Source organism: Barbus barbus (genome assembly GCF_936440315.1).
Source record: "Barbus barbus genome assembly, chromosome: 5".
Lineage (NCBI taxonomy): Eukaryota > Metazoa > Chordata > Actinopteri > Cypriniformes > Cyprinidae > Barbus > Barbus barbus.
Genome location: NC_136733.1, coordinates 31,005,731 through 31,024,829, shown reverse-complemented (window position 1 = coordinate 31,024,829; position 19,099 = coordinate 31,005,731). Strand labels below are relative to the sequence as shown.

At 38.0% G+C, this 19,099-nt stretch overlaps 1 protein-coding gene across 1 annotated transcript; it reads left to right on the top strand.

The window, feature by feature from the left end:
* Window positions 1-341: 341 nt before the first annotated feature.
* On the top strand, window positions 342-18,599 carry LOC306870018 (cohesin subunit SA-2-like). The gene is made up of 34 exons (XM_079417038.1): window positions 342-1,425; window positions 2,019-2,129; window positions 2,493-2,568; window positions 3,271-3,405; window positions 3,648-3,744; window positions 3,831-3,907; window positions 4,034-4,238; window positions 4,819-4,970; window positions 6,154-6,227; window positions 6,322-6,445; window positions 6,541-6,639; window positions 6,897-6,976; window positions 7,056-7,163; window positions 7,330-7,438; window positions 7,654-7,771; window positions 7,893-7,996; window positions 8,717-8,809; window positions 9,114-9,203; window positions 9,405-9,608; window positions 9,684-9,754; window positions 9,958-10,045; window positions 10,561-10,641; window positions 10,725-10,817; window positions 10,903-11,074; window positions 11,238-11,365; window positions 11,442-11,543; window positions 11,617-11,765; window positions 13,037-13,165; window positions 13,974-14,179; window positions 14,278-14,494; window positions 14,592-14,684; window positions 16,019-16,145; window positions 16,364-16,441; window positions 17,081-18,599. Exons 2-34 carry the CDS (start codon window positions 2,092-2,094, stop codon window positions 17,102-17,104), a joined length of 3,741 nt encoding a protein of 1,246 aa, XP_079273164.1. The 5' UTR covers window positions 342-1,425; window positions 2,019-2,091; the 3' UTR covers window positions 17,105-18,599.
* The last annotated feature ends 500 nt before the right edge of the window (window positions 18,600-19,099 follow it).

Below are 19,099 nucleotides of genomic sequence, written 5' to 3'. Positions count from 1 at the left end.
CTTGAAAGCATTTTTGGGATGAAATTGGTAAATGTCACATTTTTAGTTGCTTGGTGTTTTTGTTTGTGTGCTTAATTGTTTGTTAGAGTACATTAAACAAAAGTTAAAGCAGGGTTGTTTAGTGTGAGTCACCCAGCTTATTTCTGATGGCAAGAGTGGTAACGGTCACTTACGACCAGCAGAAATAAATCTGGGAACTGTGTAAACTACACAATATAATGTGGGATGAGTTTGTTTACATATGCATGGGAAATGATTTTTATGTATACCATTGATATGAAAGGGAAGAATTTTTTTATGTTTGTACATTTCTATCTTCGGTTGCTCAGGTGCGCATACACAGAGGAATGGGTTAAAGGCAACGCTTAATGTGTAAAGTGCATTGGAGATGAAACTGGGAAGTCACATTTTTCCTGTTATGCAATATATTTTACAGCATAGATTTATTTTTAAAAACTATATCACCATTCCTCAGCATAAACTGTTTTCATCATGCATTTCAACATACATTTATTATTTGCATAAACAAACCAAACATTTTGTTATTGCTTTTATTTTATTTTTTATTTCTGTGCTTCGATTTAGTTGAGACATTTCAAAGGTTTATATACGTTTTTTACTTGTATGTAAGCTCTATACCTGTGAACTGTTACTTTTTTTTCAGACTGAGCTATATTGTGATATCATTCATTTTCTATATAAACACAGATCCTTTTTCCTTCTGTGTCCACCATCATTTCACAGAGTTTTGACACTTCTTGCATTATCTTGCTTGTTTGCACATTTCAGGTGTATTAAAACAAAACATCCACTTACAATTATTGTTAAACACTCTCATTTAAAAGCTAAATTTTCCAAATTAGGTACACAGAGTCGGGCTATTTCTCTCCTTATTTATCTGTCCAAACATGTTTTCTGTATTTGATTATTGCTGAATTCCTCCACCTCACCATGTGATTCAGCATCTGTTATAAGGAGACCTGAACGTTTAACCCTTTTCTGTTAGAGCTTTGTTTATGTGTCTATTCTTCTTGAACTCTTCCATTTCATTTGAAATGGCTCACAAAATAAAACCGTTTTTATGTCCTCAAATCTGGCTGACATGAATTCATCATCCTTATTTAAAATGTAAGTAAATTGTGATTTAGAACTAATGTGTGTGTGGAATGGATGCTAGTATGTGGGTGTGTGGACGCGTAATAAGTGTGTTTTGGGTTTCTCGAGGCTGTATTTTTTTTTTTACTCCTGTCCGCCCACAGCAGCAAACTGCCTCTTCCAGCTCCGAGACACAAACAGAACTGAGCCAGTTCTACTTGGAACATGTTTTAATGTCTTAACCACGGAGCTCCGGTTCGGTACCGTTCAGCGGCGGCAGCAGCAGCGGTTCTGGGCGGGTTTGATGCTGCTGGACTCACGCCGAGGCAGGTGAGGAAGGAAATGGCGGCCGATCTTCATAAATAACCGTGATTTTAGAAAAAAATAAATAAATAAAATACATTTTCCAGTGAGTTCGTTCGGGAGATTCGTTTCCCAGAGTCGTTCATATGTCAAAACAGTTTGAGCCATTAGTTTGAATAGTGAGAATTAATGAAACACTATAACGTGCGTCGTATGAAGAAATGAAAAGTTTTAATTGGGTTTTGCAGTTAGTTTTACGTTGTTTTGGTGGGTTTGGGGCGGTTTTAATGACTGTTTGAGGAGCTGGAGGCCCGTTAGCATGTTAGCACGCTAGCCCGTGTTTACGGAAATCAAACTCAACATTAAAAACACAATTAATAAAATTTCACACGTTACACGAATGCATAGAGATTTTGTGTGATTAATGGAGATAACACGGTGTTTTATGGTTAGATTTTGCGTACAGTAATGTTTTTGACAGCAGATGTTTGATATGTATTATTAAAGTCATACAAATGTACACACGTCCTTCACACAGTGCCTCATTCAATATGTTAACTGCATCATTAATCGTTATGGTTGTTGTTTTTATATGTAAATATGTTTTTTTTATGTTGCAGCGTGTGGGTCTGTCTGTCTACTGCAGTGTGGGGACACTTGTAAACTCCAGATGAAACAGAAGATGTTGACAAAATGATAGCAGCTCAGGACCTTCAAACAGACTTCCACCAGTAAGTACGAGATGCAAACTAACTTACTCCTTCTCCAGCCAGACTCCGTCTCCAAATCGAACTGTTCAGCATTTACGGGCAACATAGGCACATTCAACAAGAAGTCCAGCATCTGCTACACGACAACTTGCTTACTGTGTGCTTGTGTAAGGCCTACCTAAAACAACACTGTTCATGTTTGTAGGAAAACAGCTCATGAAACTATATCTTGGAGTTTCAGCCCTGTATGCACACAAAACACATCTGACCTCTTGTTAGAGCTCTGTAAACACCAACACTAAATGAAAGCACCTGTAAAATATATACACCTGAGATACTCCATATACACACTGCTCTAATCACTGGTGCATTTTGTTTGTTTAGGGAAGGATACTCTCGGCTCTCGGACACTGATCTTGAAGATCTCGAAGGTCGGAATGGCAAATCTTGGAAAGGAAAGGTACCTATCAGACAGTGCAGAAAGGCATTCAGATCTCTTGTATCACACAATCAGCTTTCAAATACACTGTTAAACAGATATGAGTAAGGCTGTGCTATTAATCACATAAAAACAAAACTGCGAAATGGTTTAGTGCAATTTAATTAAATAAATGTGTTGTGTTTCAGAGTGAATTGCAGCATTGTTTTTTTATTTACAAATCTGCAGCTCATGAGTGGTTTGCAGAAAATACTGCTCCACACAAAATCATCTCTGCATGAGCTTTCAGTTTTGGTAGTTTATAATGTGCGTTTGGGAATGCAATATGCACCAACTGTCTTTAAACCAGCTGTTGTTAACAAAAAAGATTTTAGGGCTCCCTGTGGTTTTCCACTGAAATAAAACCTTAATGTTTATTATTTGAGAAAGAAGAAATTAAAACAGTTATACTGTAAAGTAATAATTCTTCTTTACTTGTTATTGTTCTTAAATTTATTATACTGTGAAATGTTACAATAATAATATTCCTTATTTTGTCTTTTATAATTATTTTATTATTATTATTACATTGATATATAATCACAAAATGGCAAACCTGGAGTTTTTTTTTTTTTTTTTTACATTTTAAATGGCAATGAGAATTTTAAAAATCACAATTCGAGCCATGCAGACTTAGAAGCTTGTTTGATTTAAATTTTCTTGCTTTTTGCCATTTGTGTCTAGAAGGGGAAAAAGACCCTTGGAGAGAAGTTGAAGGGGTCAGAGGTGAGAGGTCGGGTAAATGGCCATCATCAGGAGAATGACATGGAGAATCTCAGTTTGTTTGAGATTGTCAAATTGGGCAAGAGTGCCACACAGGTACCAGCATGCACATAAACAACTTCAGATACGCGCTGATCTGTGAGACTGTATTCATTCATAGACATACACGCTCTCTGTGTTAAAGTGGTCGGATGTATCGTTACAGTAAATCAGCGGTTTGTGTGGTTAGTTATTATATCCAGGTCTAACTGCAGTTTATGCTTTCTGTGTAGGCTGTGTGTGTAGGAAAGAAGGTTTAACTGAGCAAGTGTGTGTGTTTGCTTTGTCTCTCTCTGTAGTCAGTGGTTGATGACTGGATTGAGTCCTATAAGATGGACAGAGACTCTGCCCTGCTGGAACTCATCAACTTCTTTATCCACTGCTCTGGCTGTAAAGGTGTGTGTGTGTGTTCTCTAGGTGTAAATAAGTTTACATAATTCAAGTGTATATTTTGTCTTATTGAATGTGTATGTTTATTATAGGTGCGGTGAGCTCCGAGATGTTTCGGCACATGCAGAATTCTGAGATCATCAGGAAAATGACAGAAGAGTTTGATGAGGTTTGTTAACATGTTTATACCACAGACTTTTACATGGGTAGAATCTATGATGGGAGGGAGGAGATTAGATACTGTAAATGTATATGGAAAAAAAGAGTGTGTGTGTGTGTGTGTGTGTGTGTTCAGGACAGTGGTGATTATCCACTGGCAATGGCAGGTCCGGTGTGGAAGAAGTTTAAATTAAGCTTGTGTGAGTTCATCGCGGTCCTGGTCCGACAGTGCCAGTACAGTATCATCTATGATGAGTACATGATGGACACGGTCATCTCTCTCCTCACCGGCCTGTCAGACTCACAGGTCAGAGCGTTCAGACACACCAGTACCCTGGCAGGTGGGTGACTTTGGGCTAGGTACTGTGCAGTGTTCAGAATAACATACTACCACATATGGGTAGGTGGTATCACAATACGTGTAATTTTATTTCACGGTAACAGTATATATCATGATATGGTTATTTTTGCTTTAAACAAGGTCTTTATGATATCAAAATTTTTGATACCATAGAAATGTCATAATTCTTGTCACCAGGCTAATACTAGCCTAAATTATAGATAAATAAGAAATAAGCTACATTTATTGTTTTAAGTAATCAAATGTAAAAAAAACACTGCATATTCTTCACAGTGTAAATTAAATATATATTTCTTATTATTAAAGTTACAAAAGTGATTTAGTCAAGAGCGTTGAGAGATTTTCTCTTTTGTTGTTTGACAGCAGCTCTTGGATCAGACAGCAGGAATTTTAGACTGCTGTCACTTTAAGAGCTGCTTGGATCCAATATACTGTTACACGTTTTCATTCTCAGCTGTTTGCTTTCACTTAAGACCTAAACTACTGTGTTTAGAAGGATACTTGCAAAAATTGCAAGGTATGAATTATACACTTCGACCTTTTTTTCCACTGCATTTCAGCCATGAAATTGATGACCGCTTTGGTGAATGTTGCTCTGAATTTGAGCATTAATTTGGACAACACGCAAAGACAATACGAGACAGAACACAACAAGAGCATTGGGAAAAGAGCCAATGAACGCCTGGAGCTCCTGCTGCAAAAACGCAAGGAGGTGATGCACACATACGCACACACACATACACATAAATACAGTGGCATACCGTGGGGTTTCAGTCAGGGCCTTCAGTTAGCAACTGTAAACTACATGTACACATCTTACACATCTCTGTTACAGCTAACACATGAAAGGTATAATGCATATAATGCACATATTATGCCGCACACAGGCTCTCAACAACAGTGACGGCTGATCAACAATTTCAACAGTAGGCTAGATTAGGGTGGGTTAAATGCAGAGTAAATTTCCCTACATGGTCAGTAAAAGTAATCCGCCAATACACGGGTCACAGTGCACATTCACATCATTCTAAAATGACGACGCGCCCAAAGCAGCAAAACTGTACAAACGCTGGACATCCACACACCACACCATAGTATTATCAACACACCACATACACCTCCATAACAATGTGCATGAGACAGTACTCATCAAATAATAAAGCACTCACCTGTCACTTGTAAATAAAGTCCATGGGTCTGGCATTCCATGCCACTTTACTCGGATTTAAAAGTAAACACAGCCAACAAAATAACTCGTGCTTGGTGCTAGCTGTTAGCTACTGATAGCACTCATAGTTGCAATCGTTGAAATGGCGCATAAAAACTTTGCTGGCCTTTGTTAGCGAATTCAGTTTGGGTGTTGTTCTTCCTTTCTCAGTTATTCTCTTGAAAAAGGCGTTTTTAGTAGATCCGAACCAAGATCTGGTGTAGGCGCCGATGACTGCAGCTGCATTTTCTTTTCGTTTACTTTCACTTTCGTACCTTGGAAATCCCTGACTAAAAGGGCGGTCTAACGCTGGGGGTAGCACTGGGCACGTAGCTAGACCCAGAGGGCGGGCTGTCATTGAACGTCAAAATTTGATTGGCTGATGATTCCGTCACTAATGCTCTTAACAAATCAGATCTTTTCAACAAAAGGGTAACACTATCTGTAGTGCTGGCCTCAGACTTTTTTTTATGTAGTATATTCCAGTTCAACCTCAACTAAACTAATCATAGGCAATTAATGGACATTGCACAAATGAAAATGATACCTAAATAATCAATAAAATTTTTTTCACACAATTTTATTTTTTATAGGGCCAGCAGAGAAGGCCCTGCTTCCCCTGACGGCCCAACACTGCATAAATATGCTCAAAAACCTGATTCAAGCATGTTTTCTTTGTAATTATTAGCTCCAGGAAAACCAGGATGAGATTGAGAACATGATGAATGCCATTTTTAAAGGAGTATTCATCCACAGATACAGGTAATCAAACATCCCGATAACAGACTGACTGATTCAATAAATTCATATTTTAAAATGGTCCAAGAGCTGCTTTTTCTCTTTTATTTGTGTGCAGGGATGTGATTGCTGAGATCAGGGTTGTCTGCATTGAAGAGATTGGTATGTGGATGAAGATGTACAGTGAGGCTTTTCTTAATGACAGTTACCTCAAGTACGTGGGCTGGACCATGTATGATAAGGTATCACAAACACATTCACACAGATTGCTTGTTATATACAGGTCAAACCTAAACATCTCACGTCTCACCCATTTACATTATTTTTCATTCTCCAGCAAGGTGAGGTTCGTCTGAAGTGTCTTACTGCTCTTCAGGGTTTGTATTATAGCAGAGAACTCAATGCCAGACTGGAACTCTTCACTAGCCGCTTCAAGGTGAGTCTTTCACCAGGGTTCTTGCTATGGCAACACTGTCTCTAAGCGTGGATTCCTATTTATCACTGAAAAATGTATTTTCTTACATTTACATTTACATTTATGCATTTAGCAGACGCTTTTATCCAAAGCGACTTACATTGCATTCAAGTTACAGTTTTTACATTTTATCAGCTCTTGTTTTTCTACTTGTTTTTCATAGCTTGTTTTATCAGCTATTTTCTTACCGACAGTTCTCTCGTTCTTTGTCTCTCTAGGATCGAATTGTGTCCATGACTCTGGATAAGGAATATGATGTTGCTGTTCAGGCCATTAAGATGCTGACGCTGGTCCTGCAGTGAGTTGAGCGTTCAGAGTCTTACTTTTCTTTTAGAGGTGTCCTTTTACTATGTGATTGTGTGTGTTTGTGCACACAGGAGTAATGATGAGGTTTTGACGGCAGAAGACTGTGAGAGCGTCTATCACTTGGTTTACTCCGCCCACCGACCGGTTGCCGCGGCAGCAGGGGAGTTTCTCTACAAAAAGTAACTGTCACACTTTTTTGTATCATAGCAAGTCTGTGCTTCATTAAATACCAGTGTAATTAAACACATTTGTCACATTAGTTCTTATCCAAAATACATCTGATGCTCACCATGACTGACTGATTCCCCTTAAGACTGTGCATGTATGCTGGTGCTGTGTTCCCAGGTTATTCAGTCATCATGGTCCAGAGGATGAGGGGCGGCCCAGGAGAGGCAGACAGTGTTTGAATGCTAACCTCATCAGAACGACTGTCTTGTTCTTTCTTGAGAGTGAGGTGTGCTTGATGTCCTCAGCGTGCTATGTCACTTCTTAATGTCTCGTTATAGAAATATTTTGACTGAGCAGGTCGTAGTATTTCACGTGTCTATTTTCCCTCTCTGAGATGCCAGCACATTGTATGAGAACAAATTGTGAATAGAATAGTAACTGAACAAACTGTGAGACAGTAGGTTGGCTTTTTAAGATATCATGAAAGTTTGTGTTTTATAGCTGCATGAGCACGGTGCCTACCTGGTGGACAGCTTGTGGGATTGTGCGTCAGAGCTGCTGAAGGACTGGGAGAGTATGATCAGCCTGCTGCTGGATGAACCTTACCCTGGAGAGGAGGGTACATGGCTTTTAGATCCACTCACTTGCATCTCTCACTTGGTTTTTTGTGTCTGGATCAGAATTAGGCTAAAAATCATTCTTACCTAAACTACTCAAACACCATGATGTGTGTGTTTCAGCTCTCACTGATGTACAGGAAACTGCTCTGATTGAGATCATGCTCTGTGCTGTCAGACAGACTTGTGAGTGTCACCCACCCATCGGACGAGGCCCTGGCAAAAGGGTAAGAGACACACACACACACACACACACAGAGGTGATCTTTTTTGGCCCTGAACCTAATTCAAAAAGTTATTACTGGATAAAATTTTGGCATGAAATACATATTCACCCTATCTAATTTATTATTGATCTTATTGTGAATGACTTGTCCATGCATGTGGTTCATTTAAATAATTTTTTTTCTTGTGTTTCTCTGGTAACGTATCCTGGACTTCTCTAATCATTTAGTCCACTTAAACCCTGCAAGTTTTGCACACTTGGCTAAAAGCTCACATTTATATCTGCCTCCATCCAGTCAGCAACCTGATGGACAGAAGCAAGTCCCTGTTCTATTGATTCTTTTTTCGATAATCTGTTCTGATCACTCTGATGTACATCATAATATGGAAGAAACCTGTTGCTGTCATTACAACTCAGTAGCAAACACATTTGACCGATTGTTCTTTTCAAATAGAGAGGACCATTTATGTTCTCACATTCCTTTTTTTTGGAATTTTTGCTATATTTGTGAGGCCATTTTCAAAACTTTGGATATCATAAAACAGTAGCCAAACCTGTAAACACATGCACACAAATATTTTCAATCCAGAAAATCATATCAATAATATTAAAGGAAATGGATCAAATAATTTTCTAAACCACCCATAAATAAAAATTCTGTCATTATTTCCTCATTTTCATGTTGCTTCAAATGTGTATGCTATTTCTTATTCTGGCACAGGTTCTAACAGCTAAAGAAAAGAAAACCCAGCTGGATGATCGAGCAAAGATCACAGAAACATTTGCTGTGGCTCTGCCTCTGTTACTGGCTAAAGTGAGTGATTTTATGCCTTGCCAGATGCGCATGATCCATCAGTTGTATAACAAACAACTGTAAATGTAAATATCACTTTAATTGCGGTCATTAATCCTCAACACTTTGTGTGTTTTTTTGGGATTGCAAGAAGAATTTAATTGCAGTACTGATTGGCTTTTTGGGGATAAAGCAATGGTCCACAACTCACTGCATACAGATATTCAAAACAAGTGATTGCAATCTTAATAAGGATGGAAACCAAGTGATTTCTGAAAAAACTCTCAAACTTCTTTCTCTCTCTCTCTCTCTCTCTCTCTCTCAGTATTCAGTGGACCCAGAGAAGGTCACTAGTCTGTTGCAGTTTCCTCGGTATTTTGATCTAGAGATCTATACAACTGGTCGGCTGGAGAAGGTAGTTATTCACATACAAAAAAAAAAATTGTACCACATAGTACACTAAATATTGTGCTTATAGTATGTCACTTTTAACATGAAGAAAGTTTACAATAGTAGTAACATATTTTTATATCAATACATGAAGTCAAGTAGTGATTGATGGTTAATGTTTTGCTGTAGTAGTTCTATAAGTAATTCTGGCGCTGATGTCCTGCAGCATCTGGATGCTTTGCTGCGCCAGGTCCGTGATGTGGTGGAGAAGCACACAGACACAGATGTATTAGAGGCGTGTTCCATGACATTCCATGCACTGTGCAATGAGGAATTCACCATCTATAATCGTGCAGATATTGTCCGCAGCCAGATGCTTGATGAACAGATTGATAAGTTCCACCGTCTGTTGGAGGATGTCCTGCAGGAGGTTTGTGTTGTAATTTTCTCTAACTGTTCTTTGTGATTTCACCAGTTTGAAATATAATGGATTTGTTTTTTTAAGGGAGAGGAGCCTGATGAAGATGATGCTTATCAAGTTTTGTCAACACTCAAAAGAATCACAGCCTTCCACAAGTAAGAACACATTTTGTCACTAAAACTAATTCCAAAGGTCCTAAAACAGATCTTCGTTTTTTTAGAAAAAGAAAAAAGGTTTATTTTATTATTTAGATTTTGGAGTTAAATCTGTTAAAGATGTTTTGTGAGGTTCACATTCGTATACCAGTGGACTTTCTTCATCATAACTGTGTGTGTGTCTGTGTTTGTGCTCCTTCCAGTGCCCATGACCTCACAAAATGGGACCTTTTCACCAGCAACTACAAACTTTTGAACTCTGGCCTGCAAAACGGAGATATGCCTGAGCAGGTACTGACTACTGATCCAGGGGCTTAATTCATTTTAGTTCACTGGCCAGGTTGCATGCCTTATACATGCTCTTCTGCAGTGAAGTGTTGTTCTGAACAAATTTGATGTTGCTTTAATGAATGGAGCACATTGCTTTTACAATTTTTGTTCCCCAGATGCATTTAGATGACATTAACTTACATAAATTCATAATTAAGGAATTGTAATCAAGCAACAATGTTTTTAAGAAAAAGAAAAAAACTATTCAATGATCCTGACTGGATAAGAGAACATTAACACAAAGCTAGACCTAAAAAATAATGTAACAGACAGCATCAAATAAATTTTTTGTATTGATATAATATTCTGTTTTTAGCTAGCAGTACAGAAAAGCCCCTTAAATTAAAACTAATTGTCAATGAATTCAAGTAAAAAAACAAAAAATCCTAAAAGCAGGCCCTACTACACTGCTCTATAAGCCATATTTGATCTGTGGGCCATGTGTTTGATTATATTGTTTTGTTTTGCCTTTATAGATCGTGGCTCATGCACTCCAGTGCACTCACTATGTCATACTCTGGCCCTTGGCTAAGGTCTCGGCGGGCAGTGCCAGTAAGGTACAACACACACACATACATTCCCAGACCTGTGTTGAGACTGTCATTTGTGAGCGTTTAGTCACACTCTCGTCCTGTTTTAGGATGATATGGTGCTATTGCGGAGGCAGGTGAGAGCCTTCTGCATGATGTGTCAGAGGTACCTGAATAGTATCAGCACTGTTGTCAAAGAACAGGTGAGTCTGACCTGCCGCGCCAAGCCCCTACGTCCTTTCATGTATAGGGGATTCTGGGAAAATGAACTGTGTGTGTGTGTTGCAGGCCTTCACCATTCTCTGCGATGCACTCTTGATCTTCAGTTATCAGATTGTGGCGTCGGGGCGGGAAGCTTTAGAGCCCTTGGTGTTCAGTCCTGATGCATCCTTGCAGAGTGAACTACTCAGCTTCATCCTTGATCACGTGTTTGTTGACCAGGATGAGGACAGCAGCACAGGTAAATGACAAATAGGACAGAAGTGCACTTCAAGGTGGTGGTGAAGGTGGTGGTATTTAACGGTCTATTTTTATTACAGTTATTATTATTCTGCTCTATTGTTGGCTGCTTTTTTTTCACTATCCAGTCAAATTTATTCAATTAATTTTGGGTTGTCTTGCAGATGATGAGGCTGGTAAGATTGAGGCGCTCCACAGACGCAGGAATTTACTGGCTGCCTTCTGCAAATTAATCATCTACAATGTGGTAGAGATGAAGACAGGAGCAGATATCTTCAAACAATACATGAGAGTGAGTCTCATTTATGTTGTAACATTCCTCTGTGTTTGTTACTTGATGCTTACTCCCTGTCTCTGTCTGTGTGTAGTACTATAATGATTACGGTGATATCATTAAGGAGACTATGAGTAAAGCACGTCAGATCGACAAGATTCAGTGTGCCAAGACTCTGATCCTCAGCTTGCAGCAGGTGAGGTAGTTCTTCCCTCCTTGCTCAGACCAGCGCTCCCAGCAAAACTGAAAGTGTGATGTTTGTGTTTCAGCTGTTTAATGAGATGCTAAATGATCTGGGCTGTAACTTCGATCGGTCCACATCTGTGTTCTGTGGGATTAAAGAACTGGCCCGACGCTTCTCACTCACGTTTGGACTCGATCAAATCAAAACCAGGGAGGCCATTGCAATGCTCCACAAGTAAGAACATTTTAAACACACTTGCTGTAAAGTCCCAGCTGTGTTCTGGTTCTTGATCTTGAATTGTTGGATGGGAGCTCCAGCCATTTTCTTTATCCTGTTTGCATAAAACTATATATATTTAAAACTGCAGTCCGTAAGTTTTGTCTCTTTGTCGCTATCTCTGTTTGAAAAGCTGTGTGCGGAATTATCTTGCTTGCGTGGTCTGTACTCTGGCACGGCATCAGCTCGGAATCCTCGGATGAATCTAATGTTTTGAGGTGAATGTGTAGCTGTCAGTCACCGCACCGGTGTGGATGTTTACTGTACTTCGCAATCACAGATTCTAGCCTATGTCTTGGAATATATGACCCAAATAAGAATTTTCACCGTATATTGCCATCTGAACAAGTAAGTAACAAGTCTGCCATGTTTGTTCTGACCAATTGAGGAAAAAAACACTACCATAAATCGCGCTACCAATGGTGATTCAATCTATAGATCGGTTAGCACATCAAACCGTGCAAATTATTATTGTTGTTATACTTTATTCTCAATTTATTAATGTTAACAACATCAGCATTGCATGACTATGAGTATAGTGTGTAATTGTACAGAAATTGAAATCTAGACGCAGTCTAATCTAATTGTCATACCATTCGTATTTCATTTAAAAAAATTATTTTAACCAAAAAACTATGCTCCCTTCAAACTGGTTTTCTTTCAAATACAAATCTTGTGTAATCCCAGGCTTTCTGTAATCAGAAGCACATTTAAAACTGGAATATAATTTAATTTCATTCACATATGTTTCATAAACACATAATCCTTTCTGGATTACAATCCACCATCAAAATTATAAATTTAATTATTCCAGCTGCTATGAAAAGGCTATAAACGATGCGTCACCTGCAGGATCCTCAGTCACATGTGGTAGTCTACTAGCCGGGACAACTTCTTTATGTTTACAGATGTGACGTAATGACGCAGTGCCATGCTCGAATTTCCTGCGCAAACCTGCCCGCATCACTCAAATTAGAAAACATTATTATAAGCTTACCATTGTGAATCGGGCTAAAGTAAGGCGATAGTTTTGAACACTGGCTGGTTATGTACTTGCTCAAATATTGATTTCGGATCATTTTTAACCACAAAAAGTTACGGACTGCAGCCTTAAAACTATCATATCAGAATTTAACTCTGGCACCAGCATTAACATTAGAACCATTTCAGTGGAAAAGGGGCAACAATATGTCTTTGTGAGAGTCACAGAGTGTGTGTTTTCTGTTTAGGGATGGAATAGAATTTGCCTTTAAAGAGCCCAGTCCACAGGGGGAAGGCGGCCCTCCTCTCAACCTCGCATTCCTTGACATCCTCAGTGAATTTTCCTCCAAACTACTGAGGCAGGACAAGAAGACTGTGTAAGACAATCACATTGAGAATCATTGATGTCTCAGATCCCTCAGAGACTCAAGTCTCTGATGCAGATATTTTTAGGAAGACATTAGTTGTAAAAAACATTTTATTTAGGCACTATTTTGATTGTAATATGGATAAAAATTGCAACACACTGGCCATTTAGCTAAATTTCCCCTTTTTTTTTAATCTTTTTTTTTTTTTACTGAAGTGAAAACCAGCACTCAAATGTATTTAAAAAACAATGCATTTGAACCAGTAAATTTGACTTAAATACTGTATTTAATTTTAATTAAAAAAAATAGTTTTTCTTGTCGATAAGAAATTGACAAAACAGCTAAAAAAAACAGCTAAATTTTTATTGTACCATTCATTAAATAGGCTTTATTGTGTAAAACAGTAGAAAAAGTTCATTGCATTTTTGCTTTGAACAATGTTTTTAGATTTCTGTATGTTTAAATTGTCAGGGCATGAAAGCCTTTTACCATCACTAGACACACATAAATAAAAATATGAACTTTCTAAATAGATAAATAGGTTTGAAATGTGTTAACTGTGTCAGCATGTTGGTGGCAATTTTTTGTGACTGACAGATTATATGCATTTTTTCCCCATCAAAGCTGCTGTTGTGATAAAATTCGGTGTCAGCTGCTGTTATGTGTAGTTTTTACCCATACTTGTTAAGTATACAAATGTTGAAATTCTGTTACATGGGGTCTCTGACTGAAGGTTAATGGTGTACTGTCTTTTAAATTAGTATCTCTATTGGAGTATATTTATGTTTTTTGTTTGACCTCCAATCTCTCCCATCAGGCACCTGTATCTAGAGCGGTTTATGACCTTTCAGATGGCCCTGCAGAGGGACGACTGCTGGTTACCGCTCATCTCCTACCGTAACTCTCTGCAGGCGGGTGCTGATGATGACACTCTGTCCGTCATCAGTGGTATGAGCAGCAGGAGCTCCGCCCGCAGTCGCAGGAGCAAACCACCTGCCGCCAGCAAGAGAAAACTACCCGAGGGTACATATGCATCGAATCATAATTATGACTAATTATAATCTTTATAGATTAATCTTAAACTTTAGGGTTAAACTGACTTTTCTCTCTGTCTGTCTCAGAGGAGAGCAGCTGTAGCAGCAGTGATGTGACAATGTGGGTAAATCAGCAGAGTGGCCCGCACACTCCTGTAATGATGTCATCACCCCACATCGTCTCTACTGTCCTGCGGGATGCAAAGAAGCTCCGCCCTGAGCAGGCGTACATGGGAGTTTACAGCATGAGCAATGAAACGCCACACACGCCCCTGCAGCAGCAGCACCAACACATGGACTACAAGTAAGCACACAAATACTAAAATTTTACCACGTACTCTCTCTAGCACACACACACACTCATTAGTAAAAAGTAGATTTGAGAGCTGTTTTGCTTTCAGTTCTCAGGTCACGTGGATGATGGCGCAGAAACAGCAACAGGAAAGAGCAAGCCTGCAGTACAGCAAGATGAGAGGCCACATTCAACACACCATGTGAGTACACATTTACATGCATATATTGGGATCAGTATGATTTTTTGTTTTAAACATAGAAATTAAAGTGTCCCTATTATGCCATTTCCAATATTGCCTTTCATGCAGTGTGTAATGTAGCTGTATGTGAATGTAAATGATCTGCAAAGTTGGAAATCCGAAAGTGCACGATAAATTAAGTTATTGTCTCCCAAAATAAAGAATCAACTCTATACAGCCTAAACGAGTCGTTAGTAATTCGAATCCCACTTCCATGACTGCTACACGTCACGGGGTAACACATTTGCATAATTCCCGCCTATGTTCTACACTGGCCGGCCGCGAACAACTTTGACCCCACCTGCAAACACGTCATTTTACTGACAACTGCGTCTCTAATCTCGAGGAGTTCAGCGCGGGATACACAAAACGCTTGCTCTTGAAAGATAGTTCAGTACCCAGTTTATTTGGACCAGCGGCTTGGACCATCATGATAAATAATAGATGCTTATATTTTCTATCGAGTGTTCAAAATACAGGACTATGGCAATGGGCCTATCGTTTCTGACGCCCTGTACGCAGTAGACCAATCACAACAGACTGGGCCATCTGTCTAATCAGAGCAGAGTAGGCTCACGGAAAGGAGGGGTTTAGAAGAGAGACTGAATCTTAGAACTGCTTCAAACGAATCGTTTGAGAATTGCTGGAAAATGATATTAAACGCATATTTTGAGAAAAAAGTATTTTTTCATCTTGCATGCATGTAAACCTATTGTAGGAGACTCTCAAAACAATATTAGGAGCCTTAAAAATGGCATTATTGGGGCACTTGGGGGTATTGGGGGTATTCGTCATCCTTTTCCTATCAATGTTTTTTACAGATGCGAAAATGCAGAAAATCAAACCTGATCCGAATTTTTTATAATGGTCAAAAGTTTCGGAGGCAGTGTGTAAACATGATTGACACAACGTGAGGTCATATTTATTTTTTAACGTGTGAAAAATTCAGACGAAAAGTTTTGAAAAATTAAGAAATTAATGACCTTAAGAGGTTTATTTCAATAACATAAAAAAAAAAATCCTACTGACTCCAAACTTTAGAACGGTAGTGTATACACATAGTGATGCACCTTTATGGATTTTCTGGCCTGATTATCAATTACTTGTGATTTGATATAATTTCACTTTTTGCATTTTAATGCTATGTTGTTGACAAACTAGCATTGTTCTGTTTTATGGTTTTTGAATAGGGCTGCCACAGTTACGATATTTGAACATTTTTGATTGTGGTCACCAGGCCTCAAAATCTCACATGGTCATTTGCATTCTTGCACTCATATTTAATTTTTTGCCAGTCGGCGTGGCAGTGGGCTGATGGAGGATGATGAGGAACCGATTGTAGAGGATGTGATGATGTCATCAGAGGAACGACTGGACGACCTTAACGAGGGCATGGACTTCGATACCATGGACATTGATCTGGTAAGAATCTCAATTCAGGAAAGCATAATATCAACCAGTGAAAACCCTTTCTAACGCAAAGATTCGCTGTCACTCAATCAGGTGCAGAGTCACAATGATAGCGTTACTCAGATCTTAACATAATCCATCTAATCTATTTTCCTTCGACTGCAGGGTCGAGAGAAAACACATTTTGTGTGTAATTGTATTTTACCTTAACCTTTTTTGTTTTTCTGAAGCCTCCATCCAAAAACCGCAGGGAGAGATCCGAGCTGAAACCAGACTACTTTGACCCTGCCTCCATCATGGATGACTCTGTAAGCCTTCTTTCATCTGCCTGCCTTCATTTATTAATCCACTTTATAATTAATTAGATGTGCTTGTTAGAAATCCCTTATATTTACATTAAAGGAGGGACCAGAGGATTGTGTGCTTTTTTTAATCTTGTGCCAGTAAGCCGCCGCACAACATTGTGGCAGTGAATTTACATTTAAATTTTTTTTTCATAATAGTTCAAAAATCGGATTTGTTTGTTTGTTCTCTGTCCGTTTACTTGTCACTGTAAAGTGACAGATGAGATGCTAAGGAAGAACAAAGTGCTAAAGACTCGTTCGTGCCAAAAACAATATATAACAAATCAAAAACATATGAAGTTTAAAACATCATTCTAAAGTTGGCCACATTTCATGGACAAAATGGTCCTTTGCCTATAGTCAATAGTATAGTGATGTATGAAGTACACAACTCAGCCAGAAGTAACTTTCAAACAAAGCACTTTCTGTTTCTGCAATCTACGTGACTAACTTAAATCTATTGAATATATATATAACCATTATTAGAACCAACTTAAATATAGTTGTGATTATAGTTATTGCTCTTGGTATGAACATCCTGAACCCTTTGCACCTGCAGTACTGGGGGTTATAAAGTGACTCTGTGTGTGTTTTGTCTAACAGGTCCTTAATGTCTCCATGTTCTGAGATGGGTGCATGAGAGCGGTGCAGGTTTTCCTCATTTGATTTCACTCAATGCACATGATGGTGCTGCGTATCTTTCTCTCCTGAAAACACACCATAACTTTCCATCTGTACATATAACAGCCCACAGGACTACAGGCAAACATTTTCAGCATGAGATCAGACTTATCTATTCATGCTCTTTTGTAATGGAGGTTTAAAAATAGCTGTTTTTTTAAACTCTGGAGGAGTTTTGATTTTTAGGTAATTTTTTAAAGACAATCAATTGTAAATGACTTTATAAAGGGTGATTTAAATCCAAAATTTATAACTCAACTTTTCTTAAAGGGTTTAGACTTGCAGTGTCTGGGTTTTTTTCACAGTACCTCTCTCTTTCTCTCTCTCTTTAATTCATCAATCACAATGTTTTCACTTCTCAGAAGTAGGTTAAGCCTCATATTGTGATGATATTTCTCAATACATACTTGACTGAGTGGGTACTTGACTTTATAGGTCCTCTGAGAGCTCTAAGTACTTGTTATGATTGGCTAAAACTTCACACCCCTCCCTCAGAGTTAAATTCATTTCTGGATTTTTTATTTTTTTTGGTCAACTTAAAATTTCAAAGGTATTTCTGCATTGCCCCCTATTTTCAAAGAAGAGCTCTTTCTGTAGAATATATCTAATTTCTTTTTAAATATTAGAAATAGGTATTATAATATATTGTTATATATCTTAAAAAATATATATAAATATATATGTATTATTTTGTTTTACACAAATGTGTAATGTAATGTGAATCATTGCTGATTTATATTTAACTTAATGTTTTTATGTTTGGTATCCAACCTACTGTTTCATTCACATTGCATCTGTCCCGAGAGAATCACTGATGTTTTATTAACTTTGATTTTGGAAAAGCTCCACTGTGAAAAACTCTATAATCTTTCCCGTTTATGTAGTTCGTTGAGGTTGTGGGTTGTTTTTGAGGTTAGGTAGTTGAAACCATGAACGGCTTGTTAATCAGAGTGAATTATGATGATTGTCTTTGTGGTGAGAAATCTTAATAAATGTAACCATGGTGATTTTATGCCAGGTAAATACATTACTGCATGGAGCTTTTGGTCAGGATTGGAAAGGAAGTGTTTTTTTGTGTGTGTTTCACACACAGTTGTCATTTGTCCAACTTTGATTTTAATTTCCGGTCCTGCAATGTCGTCTTATTTCCAAAAGTGTGTGAGTGGATGTATTTTAATGTATTGGACTGTACATAAAAACCAAGATGTTTTTATTCTATTTACAAGATGTCGGTTGTTTCATTTACTGTTTATTGCATTTATATTTGGATATGAAATAAACTGTCCTGATCTTTAGCACTGCCATCATCGGCAGTTGCACATTTGACTAAAATTCAAGAAATACAATTTTTGTTTATATTTTATTCAGTTGCTTTATTGAAGAATACTAGATCTCAGAATTATTATTTTTGTCTTTATATTTGATTAAAAAAATACATTTGTCCTACAAAATCACTTTTGCTTCATCATTGATCGGTTCCTATGAACCGTGAATGCAACTGTTGACATTTTCTGGGTCATGAACAAGAAGGTCAGTGTTCTATAGTGGCCTGATCAAAGCCTTCATTCACACAAAGAATCAATGACAGAACAAACATATCCACCCAGAACAAATGACAGAGATTAATGCTGAACAGTCTGGATATTTGCAGCATAAAAAAGCCTCTACTAAACACGTCATGAAGGGTTAGTTGTTTGTAGACAAGATATGAAGCATGTTCATTTTAAAAAAATAGCTCTAACATAGAACTTAAGAATAATGTTGGATGCTTTGGATGTAAAAATGTCTCCAAATTTAGTTTAAAACATGATTGGTTAGATTCAGGAATAAACACAAAGGTTTTCACAACCGAGCTCCTCAGCAGATTATTTTCTAGTTTATTTTTCTAGTATCCTAATATTTCAAATGCACAAAGCTCTAATATTAAGATGAGCAAGGCGA